The sequence below is a fragment of the Diadema setosum genome, chromosome 12, assembly GCF_964275005.1.
Source record: "Diadema setosum chromosome 12, eeDiaSeto1, whole genome shotgun sequence".
In the NCBI taxonomy this organism is placed as follows: Eukaryota; Metazoa; Echinodermata; class Echinoidea; order Diadematoida; family Diadematidae; genus Diadema; species Diadema setosum.
Genome location: NC_092696.1, coordinates 22,162,972 through 22,183,586, shown reverse-complemented (window position 1 = coordinate 22,183,586; position 20,615 = coordinate 22,162,972). Strand labels below are relative to the sequence as shown.

Here is a 20,615-nt window from a genome sequence, read left to right as displayed (position 1 = left end):
GTATTGCATCAAGTAAATTGCACAAGAATTATCAATTTTTGCTGCGGTTTTAGGAAACCTTCAATTTCAGGTGCAGTGTGTGTGTATGTGAACACGCCTGATGAGCAACTGTGCATGACATTCTTTGGGACGATTAAAATGGGCGTACTGTATATTACAAAGGACACAGTGTTGTGTAAATGACTAATAACGTAAGTGCAGTAATGTAGCCCATACATGTACAAAGAAGAGAATGTGTTTGTTATTTTGTCCTTGAGAAGAAAAGAATAAGAGACCATGCATATTCATCAAAACATGCAAGGAATAGAAAAAAAAAAAAACTAGGAAAAGCTCTGAGGGAATGGTCTTACAAGGTGTTCAGGTAGTGCAAATTAGCTGACAATCATATTCTGATAGTTGCATAAATTTAATGTATGTCTGATCATATTACTATCTTTTGTTTCAAATCAGGAGCCACTGTTTTGTTGTTTTGTTTTTATTCACAGTGAGTTTCAATACAAGGTTACACTCTTCTTCATTCTCCTCATAGATCCAGCAAATATATTTTTTAATTCCTTGAGAATCTGCAGAGAAGGAGTTACACCTGTAATTTGAATACAATGACTTTTATATGACTCAGGACATAAATACCCCAAAAGCTGTACAACATCCTAATTATAATACTCTCGGCAATAATCAGCCATTAGCAGCATGGGGACGTGTGTGTTCGTCCGCTTTTTAATCATCCAGGTCTGTCTTTTTCTTTTTTTTCATGGCTGAGGTAGTGAACGTCTGTTTTGGAAATATACACCGGGAGCATCTTCTGTGTGTATACTGTGGTGAAAGAGAGATATATATACTCCATTACTGAGGTGGCATTACTTTTGATATGAGTCATAAACCCAATAGGGGTATACGGCAACCAATGATACACCTCAGTGTACCAGTGTTGGTAATGCTGATACCTATGTCTGTAGGAGACCCTGAGCAGAAGGAGGCTGATGAAGCCATTGCCAGCCCTCAGGGGTCATCTAAATGTAATTGAGATCCTTGCTGTATCGGTAATACAGTGATATGATCTAATCATTATGAAGTGCTTCGGCATAATGATATTCCAGTGTGCCTCTGATGGAGGTCAGGGACGGACTACATATTTGCCTGATCATGGCGGGTCAAAGAAGGGTTATGATGGTGGATGATGATGTTTGATACACAAATATACACACATACACATAAATTGTCCATCAATTCAGCACATCCATTCCTCTGGACTTAGGGATCATCTCAAACAATTTTAGTTGAGCAGTGATGAGTGCCTTATGAAGAAAAAGTGCTAGCCTTCTAGAATGTACCTTCTTGTGTGTCCTATTTGAGGTAAATTTTAAGTCTTAGTTTAAAGGGATGGTACAGTATTGGTGGAGATGAGAATTGGGCTTTTAACTTTTTGTGAGATACCAAGAAAATACTTATGATATTGTACAGAGCATACCATCTTAAAGGTAGGGAATCCCATTTGCACGCCTTAAATGAAGAGTTGCATAAATACAGTGGTATGTTGAAGAGAGTATCATTTTAGAAACTCCCATAAAGTATTGAAAGTGGAAGGTAACATTTGGTACATTTTTTTGACCGTCAGATTTTGAATTGAATTGTTTTCGGGGCTCACCGTAAATTCCAGTACATTACTAGGCTACCTTTGCAGACCCATGTACTGCATGTGTGTCCATCATGTATATTTTGTGAAGAAAGTTCATCAACACTTACAAACATTTCTATATACATTCTTGCCACACACTCTATATGTTATTACATCAGCTCTTGTACTTTTAGATTTGTGTTTATAGATCACAAATACAGAGAATGCAACAAAAAGGCTTAAGTGTGGCTGACACAACAGAACTACTTGAGTGTGAGTTTTGTGCATTATTCCAAATTATAGAATAACTGTTGACTTCCAAATTTCTAAGCAGTGGCCTCAGCAAGTCCCCTGAGGTTCATATTTAATGTTTTACTGCATTTTGGGAGGTTTGTAAAAGGTATCCCCTTCCTTTAAGAGGAATTCAAAGTTTATTTGATGAAAATCGGCTTTGGAATGACTGAAACATCCAAAAACAAAGTAAAACAAAGCGATCGTAATAATGTGTGGATCCCACACTTTATTCGAATTGCTCTTTTTTTTTTATATCTGAGCCATTTCAAGACCAATCTTCATCAAATAAACGTTGAATTCCTCATAGAATTACATGCTCTTTCATATTTCATAAGAGGTTTCTCATTATCTCACCAAAAATGTGAGAAACCTGAAATTAGGTGTCAACCAAAACTGTTCGATCCCTTTAACAAACTCATCTGCATTACATACTGATTTGTATTTTTTTTTTTGTCTGTTGTATTTTCGTTTTTGTTTTTGTTTTTGTTTTGTTCTTCGACTGGAAAGAAAAATATACTTGTCCCTTGCCTTGACATTTGGGGAATCCATGGCCTGGATCGTGGACTATACATGCCAAAACATGACTTACCTAAAGGGTGGGGAATTCACAAGGGAGAAAATATGGCAGAAGGGTTGTCGTACACCTGTGGGATGTCTGGTGCATGGGCAATATTCCAGCTTAAGATTAAAGGGGCACTCCAGTACAAATTTAAAGGGACACTTTACAGTAAAAGCTAAATGGGACACTTTAGAATGAGATTAAAGGGAAACTCTTCTCTCCTTCATATCAGTAAAGAAAAAGAGGTTTCTCATTATTTCCCGAAAAAAATCTGTTAGAAACCTGAGGTGAGGTCTCGGCCAAAACTATACGATCGGGAGTGGGATTCACACTGACATGAATTAGCAGGGTACCAATCTTGAAATTTGCATAGCAATCCACATCTCTAGATTCTTGCCTGTGTTGATATGAAAATCCCACAAAAGAAAAAAAAAAACAAATCCCGAGAAATCTTGCAATTATTTCAGAATCATCACAATGATTCACACCAGGTGTGTGTGTGAAATCTGAAGCAATTTTTGTCCTGTCATTCAAGGCAAGCACAAACACCATTAGATTAGAGCATATTATATGCAGTGTGGTCAACAAATTAGCATGATTGGCAATTAATATGATATTTCTGTTCATCTGAACTGGCACAAAAAAAAAACAAAACATTGAGATTTAGATCACAATCAATTTCCTTTCAAATCACATTCATAGTTCTGTTTGCTTGCTTTTACTTCAGAATGGTTTAAAAATGAAAAATGGGGGGAAAATGGTTAAAGAAGGAATTTTACTTTAAAATGTGTGCATGTCACAATTTTACTTTAAAACTTGTGTGCATGTCTGGACAAGTTGGATCTCTCCTATAACAAGAGCTCAATACAGCTGTTTGCATGAGTACTGAATGCAGTGACGATTTCCAATGAGAGTGTGGGTTTCCCCCAACCTCAAAGCAACAAGACGACTATTGGAAATCATTTCTGTTACACCACTCTACGGATAGATATCTGTAAAGTTTATTCACACTGTTATCTTATCATTGTGGTCCGGAAGGAGTGAACATTTTTGCCAGAGATTTTCACACCACAGTAACAAGTGAATTTTATATAAAACTGTCACAATATATTTGGTGTTCTGAACAGATGATGTGAAAGCTCCAACGCACATTATACCCTGAAGGAATAAGATATGGCCGTTAAGATTGGCATCTCCTCGACTACACTCAAAACTTGTGCCCATTATTGAGTGTAACAAGGAGCACCCATGATATGGCAGTTTAAACGAACTATTTGTAAAGATAGAAATTGGGGCGAGTGTTTGCTTTTGCTCATATGCCAAGAGCAAGAGGGAGATCCGGTGTTTAGTAGATCTGAAACACAAAACTTTGGGTGGATATTTAAGGATAGCTGAAGTCACAGACAGTTTCGATGCGATTCCCATGCCTGCTAGAGACAAACCACTTCCACTTACGGCACCAACTTTGACAACCAAATCGGCCACATTAGTAAATACCTCCAATCAGGAAATCACTACCTGCCCTGCGTGCCGTGCCGTTGGGTGATTGAAAACCCCCAAAACATGGTGATATCCTGGAAGTGTGGATGACGCGGGCAGGATGTGTGTGCCCAGCGAAATGGGACTTTTGTGATGCTGCAAACCATCAAAAATCTGGACTGGCATTGCACAATTGGTGGGTGCTGCCCTTGAATTTATTTCCTCCAAATATCAGCAGCTTGTCTTCAGCAGTTATTTTTTATTAAAGGGTGTGTACAGTTCTGGTTGAGGTGAAGATTTAGCTTTGAACATTTGCGAGATATTCCGAAATCACTCTATAAGATGTCAAAGAGCATGCAGTCCTAAGGGTATCAAAAGTTTATTCAATGAAAATCGGTTTTGAAATGGCTGAGATATCCAAAAACAACGTGAAACAAAGAGATCCTAATAAAGTTGTGGCATGTCGCCTTTTATTATTAGCACTTTTTGGGATATCTCAGCCATTTGAAAACCAATTTTCATCAAATAAACATTGAATCCTTCTTAAAATTACATGCTCTTTCATATTTCATAAGAGGCTTTTCATTATCTCACTTAAGAATGTTCAAAACATGAATCCCCACCTCAACCAGTACTGTACAGTCCCTTTAAATTTGTGCAGTGCTGGGTAGCCAACAAGATTTGGAAGTGGTAATGATGATCTCAGCAAAATCTGGAATCATCATTTATATGAATTACTGTGTTTGCCGAGTAATATCCTGTTTCTTTTCTCATATCACAAAATATACCCCCGTAAATGTATCCTTTTGTTTTCCACCAGTATTATTTTCTCCCTTCAAGACTTTTTGTGACTAGTTAGAACAAAGCAGGTACTTGATAAGGAAGTCCCTTAAAAATTTTTAGCTTTGCGTTTGTAATGTAATTTGAATAAAAGAGTTAAATACAACCAGATATACTTAAATATTTGTCAAGTGTGGTGAACTAAAATAAAATTGCGACATGTAAAACATTCCAGAAAAATTTAATTCCGAACAAATGAAGAGTGAATAATAGTTCTGGAGGGAGAATGTTTGGAAAATGTGAACGAGGCATCCATTCAGCCATGGCTTCCACAGCACCTACTGTTAGTAAACTTGACTGGATTAAGGCGACGGGAGACTGTTAATCAATGTGCGAACAGGCCCATTGTTCATTGTAGAGAGCAGGGCGCCAGGAGTGGATAAACACACCTTGGTATGTGTGCGTTGCGTCGCAAGATACCATTCACTCATTTTGTGGGTAGAGATGGATAGATGGAAAGATAGAGAGATAGATAGATATTGAAGAGAAAGAGAAAAGGGAGATTGAGGATAATGGATAAAGCGGGGATGCGTGGCGGAGGAGACGGGCGAGGCTGTGATGGTGTGATCTCTTTCACACCTGAGCGCCCGAGAGAGAGACATCGCCTCCTCCTCCTCCGATGATCCGGAGTCTTGCGGTTTCACATCATCATTTCTCTGCTGGAGTTGATTTCAGACTGCAAGGGGTTTGCCTCCTCAGTAAGCGATTCTTCACGGCACGTATCTACGCCTTTGGAATGGAAGCGCAGGACACAGTCCCTAGAAAACACCGTCTGCATTCATACCGTGATTCTCTCTGAGATGTATAGGCCACATGTATGGCTTACCATTAAAACCTGCAAAAGTTATCCGTCATCATTTCTCAGATTTCAGAATTTTTCAGTCTTCCAGATATTGAGCCTTTAAAGAATAATGATCCCCTAACATTGTTTTAGAACAACCTGATATGAAAATGGTAAATATTGGTCACTAACCATGTTCTCAGTTTTGACAAAAATGGTTCTGCATTCAATGCAATAAGTATATTGGAGATGAATAGTGATTTAGATACCACAGATCATAATGATAATAAAATTAGTAGAAGTATGGGTGTAGTAGTAGAAGTAGTAGTAGTGGATGTAATGATAATGATTGCTCATAAGTAATACTACCACTTTTTTAAGGATAATAAAACCATGATATTTTGTTTAAAATTGTGCTCTTCACTACATGGTAATGCACAGGTCATTCTACAAACATATCATTATCTGCCACCAGAAATAGATGCCCTCTTACAGCCTCGTTGCCATCGGCAACTGCTGTTTCAAGTAGTCTTTTTGTCAGAGCTTATCAAAAGAATGCAGTGCATGTTTTCAAGGAGAATACAAGAAGAGCATCCATGCAATATTTCGCTTCAGTCAAAACATCTTGATTGGTGGAAAAAAAAGGGAGGGGGGGGGGAAGTGAGTGGAGGCATAAGAGCTATATTCTGCATCGCTATGGCAACAGACAGCATTATCCTGACTAAACGCATCTTAGCACGGAGACACTCATGCTCGCGCTTTGCACACAACACAGGGAAGACGTCCTTCAGGCAGACATCTGAATGCACAAAGGACATTATCGTATACTGGGTACAGAGTGCATGCATTGGAAACTCCGTTTTTCTGTGCATAGTGGTGACATTTACATAGCAATTCATACACAAAACATACACACAAAACACATACACACAAATACACGCACACACACACACACACACACACACACAAAAGGAGTGATAGAAACTGGGACAAGAATTGAAGCGGAAGAGAAGAAGATGCGCCAGTACTGTGTTACCATGACAACTGACATTTCAAGCAGACTGTAGACACCTACACACCATGCACTTACAGTCTTAGGTACAGACTGCATTCAACTTGTAGCTACAGTGTGCCTGGGTACATTGTAGGTTCAGTGTCCAGGATATAAACCTGGAAAAGATGCACATTTTATGTACAGCATTTCTACCAAGTTTTCCCAAATTTGTAGGAGGCCTATTGAAAATTTCACTATTTTTCCAACAAAGTTGATATAAAAGTCTCCTTCAGTTTGGAATTAGTATTACCTCATTGAGATAGATGCAACACCCAAGAGTCAACTTGATATTTGGGTCTTCAAAACTTCCCTGATTTTGACAGTGCCAGTGTTGGCAGACCTGATGATACAATATGGAGATCCGTGTTTGAAATTGGAAGGGATGTGTGCTGTTGGGATTAAATGAGCCTTGTAAATGTGGTAGCTAGATGGAGAATTAAAAGGTTTGGTGAATCTTGAGTTAAGACTACACATGAAGACATGCAACCATTAGCATATATATTTTTTTTTGAAGACTTTTTAGGTGACTCATGTTTTCACCAGATACTGTTACTACAATTTTGATTTCTCTTTTTGTTATAAATCATTTCTAATTGCAGTGATTTCCATATAATGACTTTAGGGACTTCAGACTTCCGAATTTATAGTTTTATTGTCTTGTTGTTTAAATGGATTCTTCATTTTTTTTTTCTAATAGAGCTACCCCATTTATACCACAGTTTCGCCTAGGAGTGCTCTATTAATGCACTGTATAAATGGTGAATCAGAGCCTGAAATCATTCCGTTTGCTGTCCGCTAATAACATGAATAAAATTCACTCTGTGGCAGCTTTGACACAAACTAGCCGACCTGTTAGTCAAACTAACGCTAACGCTCAACGCTCAATGAGCTAACACTCAATGTACCAAAGTGCTAGACTTGAAGAGTATGCATTATACCATGGTGTAAATGAACACTCTGTGGCTCCTCCTCCCCCTCCTCCTCCTAAATCGTAATTTGGAGGTGGAACCTTTCAGACTGCCAGCATGTACCCAGAATCAGACCCCCCCCCCCCCCCCAAAAAAAAAAAAAAAAAAAAAAAAAAAAAAAACCCGACAGCAACAAACAACAACAACAGCAACAACACCAAAAAAAACCCCACCTCCCCCGCAACCCATATTGGTCAAATGCGAGATGGGGTATGTGTGTGGGAGACGTATAAATCAAGTTTGATTAGCGTGACGCGTGTTACTAAACATGTTTAGAATATGAATTCTTTTGTACCTTGGAAACCCCTCCATAATGAATAGCCATATGATCTATAATCAGATAGGATTGTTACAAATGAGTAGATCTCGTTCCAGAGAGCACTGATGAAAATGCAATTTGTCATAGGCCTTTTTCCCTGTTTATCTCTTCATTATTTCCTCTGCATGATGATTACAGATAAAGAGAGATAAATAAGAGAAGATCTGTAATTGTGTCTTGTGTTTTTTGTTTTGTTTTGTTTGTTTTTTTCAGAGAAATGTGAATTGCACAGAAATATTAAACACTCTATAGACAGGTGACCAAACTATACACAAGTTTTATTGAAAAATTTAGGCTTCTTGTTTCTGATGAGTTGTTGCATGAAAGATGAACATATGAAATGTAATTAACTGATCTGATTTTTGTGCATATATGATATGTTACCTGGCAGATGTATTGCACAGAGGATTAAGTAGTCATATTTGAAATTGATTTAGGTAATATGACTTGATAGTTTAATGTATTATTGAGGAAAGTAACAATCAACTGCAATTCTTAATTAATAAGATTGTTAGACACGTTTCAGTGGTTTGATTCCTTGCATCTCTTCCCACTTAAAGGGACTGGTACAGTTCTGGTTGAGCTGAGGATTTAGCTTTTAACGTTTGGCGAGATGTTCAGAAACCACTCTATGAGATGTCAAAGAGCATGCAGTTCTAAGGGGTATCAAAAGGTTATTTGATGAAAATCAGTTTTGAAATGGCTGAGATATCCCAAAACAAGGTGAAACAAAGAGATCCTAATATAAAGGCGTGGTCTGTCGCCTTTTATTATTATCACTTTTTTTTTAATATTTCAGCCCTTTTGAAAACTAATTTTCATCAAATAAATGTTGAATCCTTTGTAAAATTACATGCTCTTTCATATTTCATAAGAGGTTTTTCATTATCTCACTTAGGAATGTTATAAACCTGAATCCCCACCTCAACCAATACTGTACAGTCCCTTTAAAAAATTGAGAAAAAGTTTAGCATTTGAATGCTAAATTTTAAGATTCTCATTTTCCTTTTTTTTATGAGGGGGGAATATCTAATGATAAACTGCCCATTTCAGGCTTTGAGATTAGAGCTGAACAACTATAATAGCGTATGCACATCAAAATTTGTCTGTGGAATAGATGTGAAAGATTTTTTGTGTGCCCATGTATGCATGTGAGCAATGGCATTGATCTTGGATATTATATTGCTACATGCTATTAGCAAGGCACATCTCATGAACTCATTGTATGATGTGCATGCAGGTATACAGAGCTCTATGTCTTTGCCGCATAATAGCACAAGGTAGTGTGTAGCCCCTGAATCAATCAATAGCCGCATCACCAAGCGTATGGCTTCACTCGGCAGGCAACTGCCTTTGTGCGCCCTTCCCGGGCCATTGACTCCATCTCATATCGCCCGTCTCCATGGCAACGATGAAAGCATGCACAAGGAAACCGTTGCCTGGCCTCTTGTTCTGTCATTGTCTATATGGGGGGAGGGGGGAAGGATTTTTTCTCGACACGCAGCCATATACAATATTGCTTGTAAGAGGTCATATATCATCTTTGTTTCTATGCTTGAAAGTCGATAGTCCCTGTTTATGATACAATATACAGTTTTAAAAATCTGCTCTGTGGTGCATTATTATGCCCAAGTTTCCTGGATTGAACTGCTCATGTAGCACGTTTGAAGAGATTCTAAACTGTTCTATTGAGGGAAAAGAGGATGAGGAGTCTATGTTGATAGTCTTTGCAGTGCTTGAAATATGTAAAGAAAAAAAGGTAAGCACAAGTAATGTACACTGTATAACTATAAGGTTATTTATGTCCCACACATCAGCCTGTTTTAATATACTACATTGTACGCAGTGTTTCTGGTAGTCCAAGCGAAGATGCTTGGTGTTACAGAAAGACAAAACAAAAACAATTGAACCTGATGATTCCACTTCTCTGTCGCACTGATTCATTCACAGCATATTGTTTGTTTGTTTTATTTCCGTCATAAACATACATATAGATATAAAATACAACATATAAGGTACAAGGAGAATGATACATCATGCATAAAATGAAACATACATACATAGCAAATGAATAGTGTGACACATCATCGATATACAAAAAGAGTAGAATGTAGGATTATAGAAGGATAATGGCTGGATAGCCCATAATCAGCTGCACTTTTTTGGTGCCGCTGGTCTTCCATGGGGACCAGTTTATTAGAAACAAGTACTGCAATTGGATACATACTATGTTATGTTGTAAGGTGAATTAATGCCCCAGTTGGAGGATAGAATACTCTAAAACATGATATGTGACCTGCTACAACAAAAGGATCCTAAAGTCGCTGACGGGCGAGCCAAGCATGGCCCAGAAAAAATGCTATTTTCTGGCCTTTCCTTTGAGCATTTAGCTTCGAAATTTCGGCAGATGATAGAAGATACATTAGACAACAAAATTATGTAAAGACAGAAATTCGAACGTTTTGACAGATTTTGGTGTTCTGACTTCAAACTTGATTTTCTCGGCTCACCCGACAGCGACTTTAGGATCCTTTTGTTGTAGCGGGTCACATATAGTCACGGCACGAATTTTTTGCCGAATTGGAGCTGAAAGCCTTTTTTGCGGCATGAAATTTTCGTGAACTGCCACTGGCATTCAGTACATATAGTGTAGACAAGAACTTTCGTGTGCATTTTAATTTTGCGAATCTTGGCGCTGGCGAAAGTAAAATGCATGCGAACATTCTGTGTTTTACAGTATGCCAAAGTATTCAAAATAATTACAAGCCTGGTCCATACAGATTGAGAGAGGGTGACATCTGAATAAAAACAGCAAAATAAGAGGGAGCATTGCCGGGGTTGACGTTATTATAAATATGCAATCCCCATTGATTTTCATTGGACTGCCACTAAAAATGTTATAGTTGACACGTGACTGCATGCTAATAGTCATGTTCCCTTTATAGTACCAGCACAGTTTTGGGTATTTGGGACTAAGAATGCAACCTTTGTTTGCTCATAAAACTCAGAACTAAAACAAGGTAACTAAACCAAATATTGACAGCAAGAAAATTGACAGTGATCTTAGATTGTGAAAAGTATGTTCACAAAGTAAGATTGTAAACTTTATTCCTAACTATGTTTGACACATAATATATGAATTCTTGTAATGTAAATAAAAAAGCAAATGCAAAACAGTTTTGATACATAATTTTTTCCCATAAAAATATAGGGCTATTGCCTTGAAGCTATACTTAACCAATCTCAGCTTCTGTTGCAATATCTGCTCCAAGACATACCCATTATGTCCCACAGCTAACTGACTGCTTTCTGAATTTTCTGATGTCAGAGTAGTCAACTTTTATGTCATTGCTTTCGATCTATGTGTGATGTTGAACAAATAGTATGTGGCAATATTCATGTATTCCATCCAGTAGATGAAGCCTTCTGTGCAAATGCAAGACACGCTTCATGTGCCAGGGGGTTGACGGGTAGTTGGATAGATGAATTGCTCATCTACTAGACTAATCTTTAGCGACAGAATGCAAGCTGTGCAAATCAAACATGCGCCTGCCCGTGTAGTACCACTTTTGTTGACCTAAATGTGGCTGATGTTTTGTCTCGGCTAAAAGTCCCCTGCCACAATATGCCACGCCTTTTCTTTTCCAGGGAGGTGAAATTAAAGGGACATGATAGGAACGGTGACACAACATTTGCTCTGGACTGCAACAGCCTTTTATTTTTCTCGAAGGACTAATAGGGTTGGGGTCAGGGCTGTGATAGGGTTTTAGGTTTGGTTTGATGTGAGGTTTAGGATCAGGGTTAGGATTATGTTTGTGGGTAGTAGAATTTATGTTTGGCGTAGCGTATAGATATTCAATTGGAGCAATTGTTGCAGGGGCAAACCGATATACGAACACACAGTCGATGCACAGTCCATCGTTGCTCTGTGTGTGCATGGCTACCACTAGTACCAGGGAGGAGGATGATACATAATTCTCCTCCCTTAGGACTAAGCTCTGCAGAAGTCATTGGGTGGGGGGAGAGGGGGAGGGAGGGAGAAGGGGCTAATGAGTGTGTTGATGGCCCTGTAATGATCATGCAAAACAGGAATCATCCTATTAATGAGGCCGTCTGTGATGGAAGGCAGTGAACCACCATGGACAGAGGGTGGGGGGGGGGATGGGGGGTGGGGGGGGGGGGGTAGGGTAAGTAGTTGATGAATGGATGAACTGGCCTGAAAGGTAACATACGTATACCAGGGAGATAGGACTTATTAAGTCTCATCTCCCTGCATTTACCAGTTCTTCCCTGGCCTTTGAATCTCCTTCGGTTTCCAGTATTATAGAGCCTAATTCAACATAGAGAAAGAAATAGACAGACAAAACACATGCACACACATATGCAACACATTCACAAGCAGACACCATATGTATGCATGTACTCTTTTTTTTAAACCTGTCATCATGTATCAATATGTTTATTTCTATGTACATGTGTATGCTAATTTTCACTTTTATTCACTCAAGTCACTTGATCACTAATTTTGCACTGCTACAAACGAACTGGAAAAGATATGATTATCTCACAACCCTTTCCATTTATAAAGATTATATCAGAATATTTTGTTGATTTCTTTGCAAGAACAAATGAGCCTTGCTTTGTAAGGTTATTTTACTCTGCTGGCAGTGATTTAGTCTAAATGGAGGATATTACAAAATCAAAATTGGGTGGGAGAGAGGCTACGTTTTAAATTGTGACAAAAATACATCTCCAGCTGAAGATGGTCATGTAGCTGAAGTGGGAGATCAATATAAAAAAAAAAAAAATGACCTCAAAAGCACGAAACTATGGACTCTATGCACTCCTATATTTTATGGAGTGGTGCTTGTTAATAGAGACTACAGGACTTGTTATGGCTAGAGTCTCCCTCAATTCCCCCACCCCTCTTTCTCCCAACCCCCTCTTCCTCCCCCCCCCCCCCAAAAAAAAAAGTGTAAAGATGGTGAGGCAATCTAATGCCAACTATCTTTCAACAAGATGAAAAATGTTGGAGAAATGAAACCTTGATGCCACTCCTTGACAGTGAACTATTTTCATTGTCCGCCATTCCCTGCTCGCTGAGGCGAGACGTGACCCACACCGCCGCCTTTGTATGAGTATAGTAGTGTTTTCGTGTAGTCCCACATACACTGTAGGCCTACAGGCATGCCAATCTGCATGTAATGCATGTATACACTACCACTATGACTGCCTCAGTCAGCATTTTTGATGATGAGTTCGATACATGCATTTTCATCGCTAGTACTCCATACAAAAACATAAATATCCCATAAACAATGAATACGCTTTTAATATAAGGTAGTATAATTATGTAGCTTTGCTACACTGAAATTTTTAGCAAATTGATCATGCAAATGGTATTTGATTATCAATATAAGGATTTGTTTGAACAAGTGTGATGCAAATATCTAGTAAGCAAACCTGTCAGCAAATGACATGATAGATTGTCAATAATTCACACCTTGAAAGTTGAAATTGGGCAATGACAAACTTCCTTTCAGATTGTCAAATTGATTCTATACAGTGTGCAGAACTGCTAACTAAAACTTGTCAGTTTTAACCACTTATCCACTGAAGATATGGTTTTGCTGTTATCTACAAAATGCAAAATTATTGCTTTCCTGATCATATTTTATTTCTCAAAAAGACTTTCTTTGCATGACTAAACTATCATCACAGCAATTTGTGCATTTAATGAATTCAATGGCATGATACTTTCAGAATGTATAATTTTCTACTGTGCATGCACTTCTTTTTGTTGTGTTTTGCCACAGGTTGGAGCCTTGTATATCTATGTCTCTGATTCATTGTATCTACATGTGTATTGAGTTCCTAATTGTCTGATGTGAGTGATTGATGCTATTAGAAGACTATTTGTTTTATTTTTTTCCACAATTGACCCCGCCCTAAAGAGGTCATGCTTGCCTGATGTATGTACACACAACAACAATCTTGTAGGCTTCAGAGGTATGTCTGGCTCACGCCCACCATAACATTCCTTCTCCACATCTGTTCATGTGGGTGGGAGGTGGGGAGCTAGAGACTCCCCCCCCCTTTTTTTCTGGCTGAAATAGAAAGTAAGAAAGTTTTACAGACCTGCTAAACCCCACAACTTTTTAGAGTGCACCGTAGAATTCTCTGCTTGACTCCCTGGGACACCTCCCCCCCCCCCCCCAATACTGCGTACCACGGTCCATGCAATATTGTGTCAGCCATGGTCTGCTGTGTGATCAATATTCTTGTGGGCCTTTGGAGATGACGTGAGTAGGCCTATATAAAGTTGCATATCATTTGAAAGCTGAAAGCAAGATTATTTCACAAACGTCAGAGCAGATTATCAGTGGCTGGTGACAGTGCATCACCATACTGTAAAAACGAGGAATGTTCATGTGTATTTCAATTTCGCGACTTTTGTGAGAGCCAAGATACGCAGAATTAAAATGCATGCGAGAGTTCTTGTCTACACTATATGCATAGAATGGCAGAGGCACTTTGCAAATTCAGTGCCATGCAAAAGGCCGTCGGCTGTGATTCGCAAAAATTTCGTGTCCAGCAAGAATATCATGTTTTACAGTAACTGACCAAGTAATAGTTATAGTCCTTGTGTTTTCTCATAGAGCTGATATGAAATAAGAACTATGTAGTTTTGAAAAAGAGAATGTTATTGTGCATAACCTATTTTTTTTCTTTTGAAGTCCAAGATTTGGCAACAAGAAAAACAATATTAAAAACTGCTTTCCTATTTGACTGTGGAAAATGAACCATATTATGTATCCCTCACTAGTGTATTTTAGGCCTTTCAAAATTCATACTCGATTGTCTATGCCCCATTCAACGACAGGATCCCCCTCCGCCCCCCCCCCCCCCCCCACCAACCCAGCCATCACTTTGTCGCCGGGGAAATCTGCACACTCTAATATGCACCACTGTGTGAGGCGGAGTTTATTTCATACATGAAAAATGAACACAGCTTTACCGCCTCCTTGTGAGTCTGGGCTGTTCTAGGAGAGAGAAAATGTTGCATCACAAGTGTACTACATGTTCCTTGGAGATGGCAGACGTGCCCTGTACACTTTCTCAATTACTACTAATAGCAAGCGGCATACGTGTCCTGGAAACATACTTTATGTGGAATATTTTGCGAGCTTCATGCAAGTTTCTGAGCGCCCCCCTCCCCTCTTATCCCCCTTGCATTGAATTGAAATTACACTGTATGTAGGATTCTTTTTAGGCCATGGCCATGTTGAATGCAGTATCAAGCTGGTTTGATGGCATATACAGGTTGGCATAATGCTAGAGAGAGTGTGTTCAAAAGCTGAGTAGTGCCTATACCCTTGTGTCAATAGTGTTCCAACATACAGATGTGTTTTGGTGAAAATGTTTGTGTGAATGTGTATTTCACTGCTAAATGTAACATCACCATGTTTGTTCCCATTAATGTGTGTTCATACTGTATTATGGGAAATATGGCACATCACAGTTCATGCATTAGTGACCTGTGCCTTTTTGGGCACCTTGTATTCCGAACATTAGTCTTTCAAAGCTCGTTTTAGTCTTCTCTCATTTCAAGCGAGGGCGCCTTGCCGAGGGTTGTGACTTGCTATGTGAGAGTGCATGTATGATAAAATGTTATCTGCAGATGTAAGATGATCCGGGTTGCTTCGTTCTTGTTTTTCAGTTGTATGGGATATTCATTCTTATTTGAGCTGCAGTAAATGAGCTGTTGGCTTTTTAAGACCTCAGTGTCTTGATGGTCGCATCTTTGTTAATGTAGTAGGCAAAATCTTTTTCAAAAAGGTAAATGATAAATGAAGCAAAGAAAATGCTAGCCTGTAATAAGACCAGAATGATTGGTCTTCACAGGGAGTCAAGCTAAAGGCAAAGTTTGATGTATCAAGCCCAACTATCCATCTCCAAATAGTAAAATTGTATGATGCATGCTACCCCTTTTTATCCCCACACTGACTGCATTATATGACAGTGGTGATTACAAATTGATACATCTGAGATCAGTCACTCATTTCATTTAAATCTGTGTGATTTGTATTTTGAAATTCCACAGATTCTACAGAGGTGAGACCCAACCCAAGCTACCACCATGCAGGGCTGCGCACATAACTGTCTGAAGTTCATCTTGATGTTCCTGAATCTTCTCATCTTTGTAAGTCCGGCTCCAACCGTTTTTTTCTTCTTCTCCTTCTCCATTCTACCACTTTTTCTCCCATTACCTTCTGTCATGTCTCTCTATCCTCCTGCTTTGCTCCTCTTCCTCATCTTTCTTCTCTTCATCCTCCTCTTCCTCCTTCTCTGTCTTGCCTCATTTTGTTCTCTCTTTATTCCACTGTCTTCTTACTCAAATTAATTAATTCTTACATCAGGTTGTTCTCATTGGAACTGATTGACACATTGCCCTGATAGACCAGTTCGTAATTCCACTTTGCGCATGAGCAGAAAAAGGTCATTTGTACCAACAGGCATTTCAGTTTGTAAATTCACTGAGATAAGCATCTGTGATGTGATAATTATTCATGTGATCCTTATCTAAATGGTGCTTGCCAGCACATCCACCTGACAGCAAGAATGGTATTTCGCAATATAAAAGGAAATAGGCTGTTATTGCATTCAATACAAAACAATGAAATGGATGCCCGCTAGATTGTCAACTGATGGAGTATTCTGATCACCTGCTCTAAATGCGAGATAATTCTTTGTTTGAACATGAATTCCATAAATTGTTACGTCGGGCAAGCTTAGGCATTATGCCGCTTTGAAAACGAGTGAAGTGCTGAACCAACTGAGAAAAAAGAAAGGTCATTTGTACCAATGTGTACATGAGCTAATTACGAACTGGCTTATTGACGTAAATAAGCACTGATCATTCAATGTTTCAGTAGTAGCCACGGCAGAAAAGTGTTAATCAGTTGCAATAAAAATGACTCAAGACCAGAATTCACTCATTTGACTATAGATATGCAGTACCTGCTGTATGCTATTAGGATTAGAACCAGCACTGGGTGTCAGGCGGAATCTTGAAAGTCTATAGTGGATGTGCCCCCTCTCTAGTAAAATAGGAGGTTGTTGATTCGAATCCAACCTGAGTATTCATGCCCATGAGTTTTTATTTTGGCAACTACTTAAACACGGAATAATTGGTGCATATTTGCATTGATGAAAGGACAAACTGTCAATTGGTTGCAGTGCTTCTTCTTCTTCTTCTTCTTCTTCTTTTTCTTCTTCTTTTTCTTCTTTTGTCCTCCAGTTTTTCTCCTCCATTTCTCACTTAATTTCCTCTCCTCTCCACCCTGTTATTTTACACCCATCTCCTCTTCTCTACCTTCTCAGAGTATTTAGTTTTATATTATTTAAATACAGTGGAATATGATAATGTGATACTGCCTTCTGAAAGTGCAACTTTTCATCTTATGAATTAAAAAATGAAGCCAATATAAACCGCAGAAAACTGCAGAAACCGCATCATCATAATAGGAGAAAGATGTATTACTAAATTCCTGCAACCCCTACAAAATGGTTGAACGATGAGTCGAAATGGGCAGGAATTATGTGGATGCTTTACAGTTAATTCTCAATGTTGATGAACTTAGCAACATTTTAATTGCCCATTATTACCCGGGAAACATTTATTATTATTATTATGTCATCATTATTATCATTATTATTATCATTATTATTATTATCATTATTATTATTATCATTATTATTGTTATTATTATTATTATTCTTATCATTATTATTATCATTATTATTATTATTATTATTATTATTATTATTATTATTATTGTTGTTATTATTGTTATTATTATTATTATTATTATTATTGTTATTGTTATTATTATTATTGTTGTTATTATTATTATTATTATTATTATTAGCTCACCTGAGCCAAAGGCTCAAGTGAGCTATTGCGATCGCCCTTCGTCCGGCGTCCGTCGTGCGTCGTCCGTCGTGCGTCGTCCGTCGTCCGTCGTGCGTAAACTTTTTACATTTTCATCTTCTTCTTGAAAACCCCAAGACCGATTTTCATCAAAATTGGCAGGTAGCATCCCTAGGGGGTTGGGAACTCAATTTGATAAAATGGGCACCATGTCCCACCCAGGGGGCCCCCTGGGAAGGTCCAAATGGGGGCTTGAATTGTACATTTTCATCTTCTTCCTGAAAACCTCATGATGGATTTTCGTCAAACTTGGCAGGTAGCATCCCTAGGGGGTCAGGATCTCAATTTCTCAAAATGGGCACCTTGCCCCACCCAGAGGGCCCCAGTGGGCCCCAATCCCCCCAAATTAAGGAATCTTAAAAAATTTGGGCCCTTATTGTACATTTTCATCTTCTACTTGAGAATGCCTGGTCAAATTTTAGTAGAGCTGTGAATAATTTAGATTAGTGACTGCGTGAAAGGTGAACTTGCGATACTCAGGTGAGCGCTAGACCCGCGGGTCTCTTGTTATCATTATTATCATTATTATTGTTATTATTATTATTATTATTATTATTATCATTATTATTTTTTCTTTCTTTCTTTCCTTTTTTTTTTTACATTTCACTGGCCCAGGGCCAACGCACTAGTAGTGGTGTCAAGATTTCATGAAAATCTGATTTTTAGGATATTCTGTCTGGGTTTTTTTTTTTTTATGTCAAGACATTGGCATATCAACCCATTTCTGTCTTTCCTTGTTCTAGTTTTACTCTTTCATCACTCCAATATGGTTCTCCCATTCCACCCTCAAATTCACTGGATTCCTGACTTTCCCAGTCTTCTTCATCTTGTTTCTTCCAATAAATTACATCTCAGTGATATGAATGAAAAAGTGGGCAGTTCATTATCATTTCCTTCTCAATGCTATTTGTTTCCACATCAGCCTCCTAAGATCTTTCTGAAGTCTGATCTTTGGTGGGAGTTGGGAATAAAAAAAAAAATAAAACAAAAACCATTTTGAATACATTCCAATGTATACATGCCCTGACTGATTATAAATGCTAGCATGTTTTCTACAAGCAAATTCCATTTTATTTCCTTGTTGTGTCACCCCAATCTACCCACTTGCGACATTCTCGATGTCTGTTCTCTTTCCTTCCTGGATATCATATGTTCTTTCTTTTTCGATAATCGTCTTGACAAACGTAAGTTACAAAGCCAATGCCAGATATGTGTCGCATATCCACTTCAGGTGGAGGGAAATGAAAGATAAGAGTCAAGTGCACCAATGTTTTGGCATTTAACTAATGGGACTTTTGCTGTTTGATTAACTTGGCAGTGGTTTTGATGATAACATCATGGGCTCACGTGCGTCAAATGGTGCAAAACAAGGAAGTACATGGATCCCTGCTGCCACGAATTGTTTCACCTGGCAGCAATGTACTCTGAGATTGTGTCATTTAATGCTACACAAGTTTCTCATTTATGCATGTGTTTGTTTGTGTGTGTGTGTGTGTGTGTGTGTGTGTACAGTTGAGTCACTTGTGTAGAATTAGCTGGCATATTCTCAAAGTTTGAAAGTGATAAAAACAGGGAAACTTAACTTACCGACATATTTTGAAACTTGGGGAATTCATTCACCTGGTGTCTTTGTAACTGCCAAGCTTTCAAGATATAACTCAATACTTCTTTCAGCTGACTGGGTTCCTCCGGGACAATATATTCATCTTCATGATGGTTTCGCTTCGATAGAAATGTGCAAGAGTATTTAATTCCATAGGACTCTTTCTAGAAGAGCACTTACGAATGAAATGGCATCCCTTAACTTATTTGAATGATATACATGGTATTAGAACCAGATACCAGGAAATATGGTGAAAAAAAAAGGAAGAACAAAATAAAAAGAAAGTGCATTGATCTCTGCCATAAATCAGGTGACCAATTTGGATCCAACTATCAGGATTTTGCAAACAGCCAAACCAATATCTGTTATTTTTTGCTTTGTTTTTCCAATTGACAGATATGCTAGAAATTTCCTTCTTCTGTTTTCCCCCATATATCTAGCAAGAGCAGGGCTTGATAGTAATGGTGACCCATAGCCACTAAAAATTGATGTCGGGCCGCCAAATTATCAGAAAGCTTCAATTTTGATGGCCTGTGATCAGGCAACTAAGATTCCAAATGATTGTTACCTATTAGTCCAGGCCACCAACAAATCAAATTGAAAGATTTTAGTGACCCAAACAGGCCATTATGTCTGTCAGCATTCTATTACTAGGTCTTTAAATCTGTCCCCCACAATCATAAAAAAGGTACATTCGCCCAAGACACCCATCCTAAGACAGGTCTGTGACGTTTAGTGTGAAATGTTCTACATCTAAAACTAATAGTATGACTAGTGTATTTACTTCTGCTAACTGTTGGGACATGGCATATTGTATATGCTTTTTTTTAAACCCTTAATATGATTAAAAATGCATCATTTCATAAATGATGTGGTGTTGAGTTAGGAATATTAGTAGCATGAAACCCTTATTCAACAGTGCACACTGACTCTTGTCTGACAATCCCTGACTAGTAAAAATCACTGTAGGAGCACTCAGCAGTAACTTTTTCAGGAATGGACCAGTAAAACACAGAAAAACTGGGTAGCTACTGGTTTAACAGAAGGTCGGCCAGTAGAAAAAAAAATGTGCCAGTGTGCAGTCCTGCTGTACAAGCTGGGTTTTTTTT

General features: G+C 38.4%; 1 protein-coding gene across 1 annotated transcript in view; it reads left to right on the top strand.

The window, feature by feature from the left end:
- LOC140236017 (tetraspanin-18B-like) overlaps window positions 1-20,615 on the top strand; it is a 64,747-nt gene that overhangs the window by 35,252 nt on the left and 8,880 nt on the right. Inside the window, exon 3 of the mRNA XM_072315996.1 lies at window positions 16,014-16,112. Coding sequence (XP_072172097.1) covers window positions 16,050-16,112 — 63 coding nt within the window. The 5' untranslated portion in view covers window positions 16,014-16,049. The remainder of the gene's footprint in view (window positions 1-16,013; window positions 16,113-20,615) is intronic.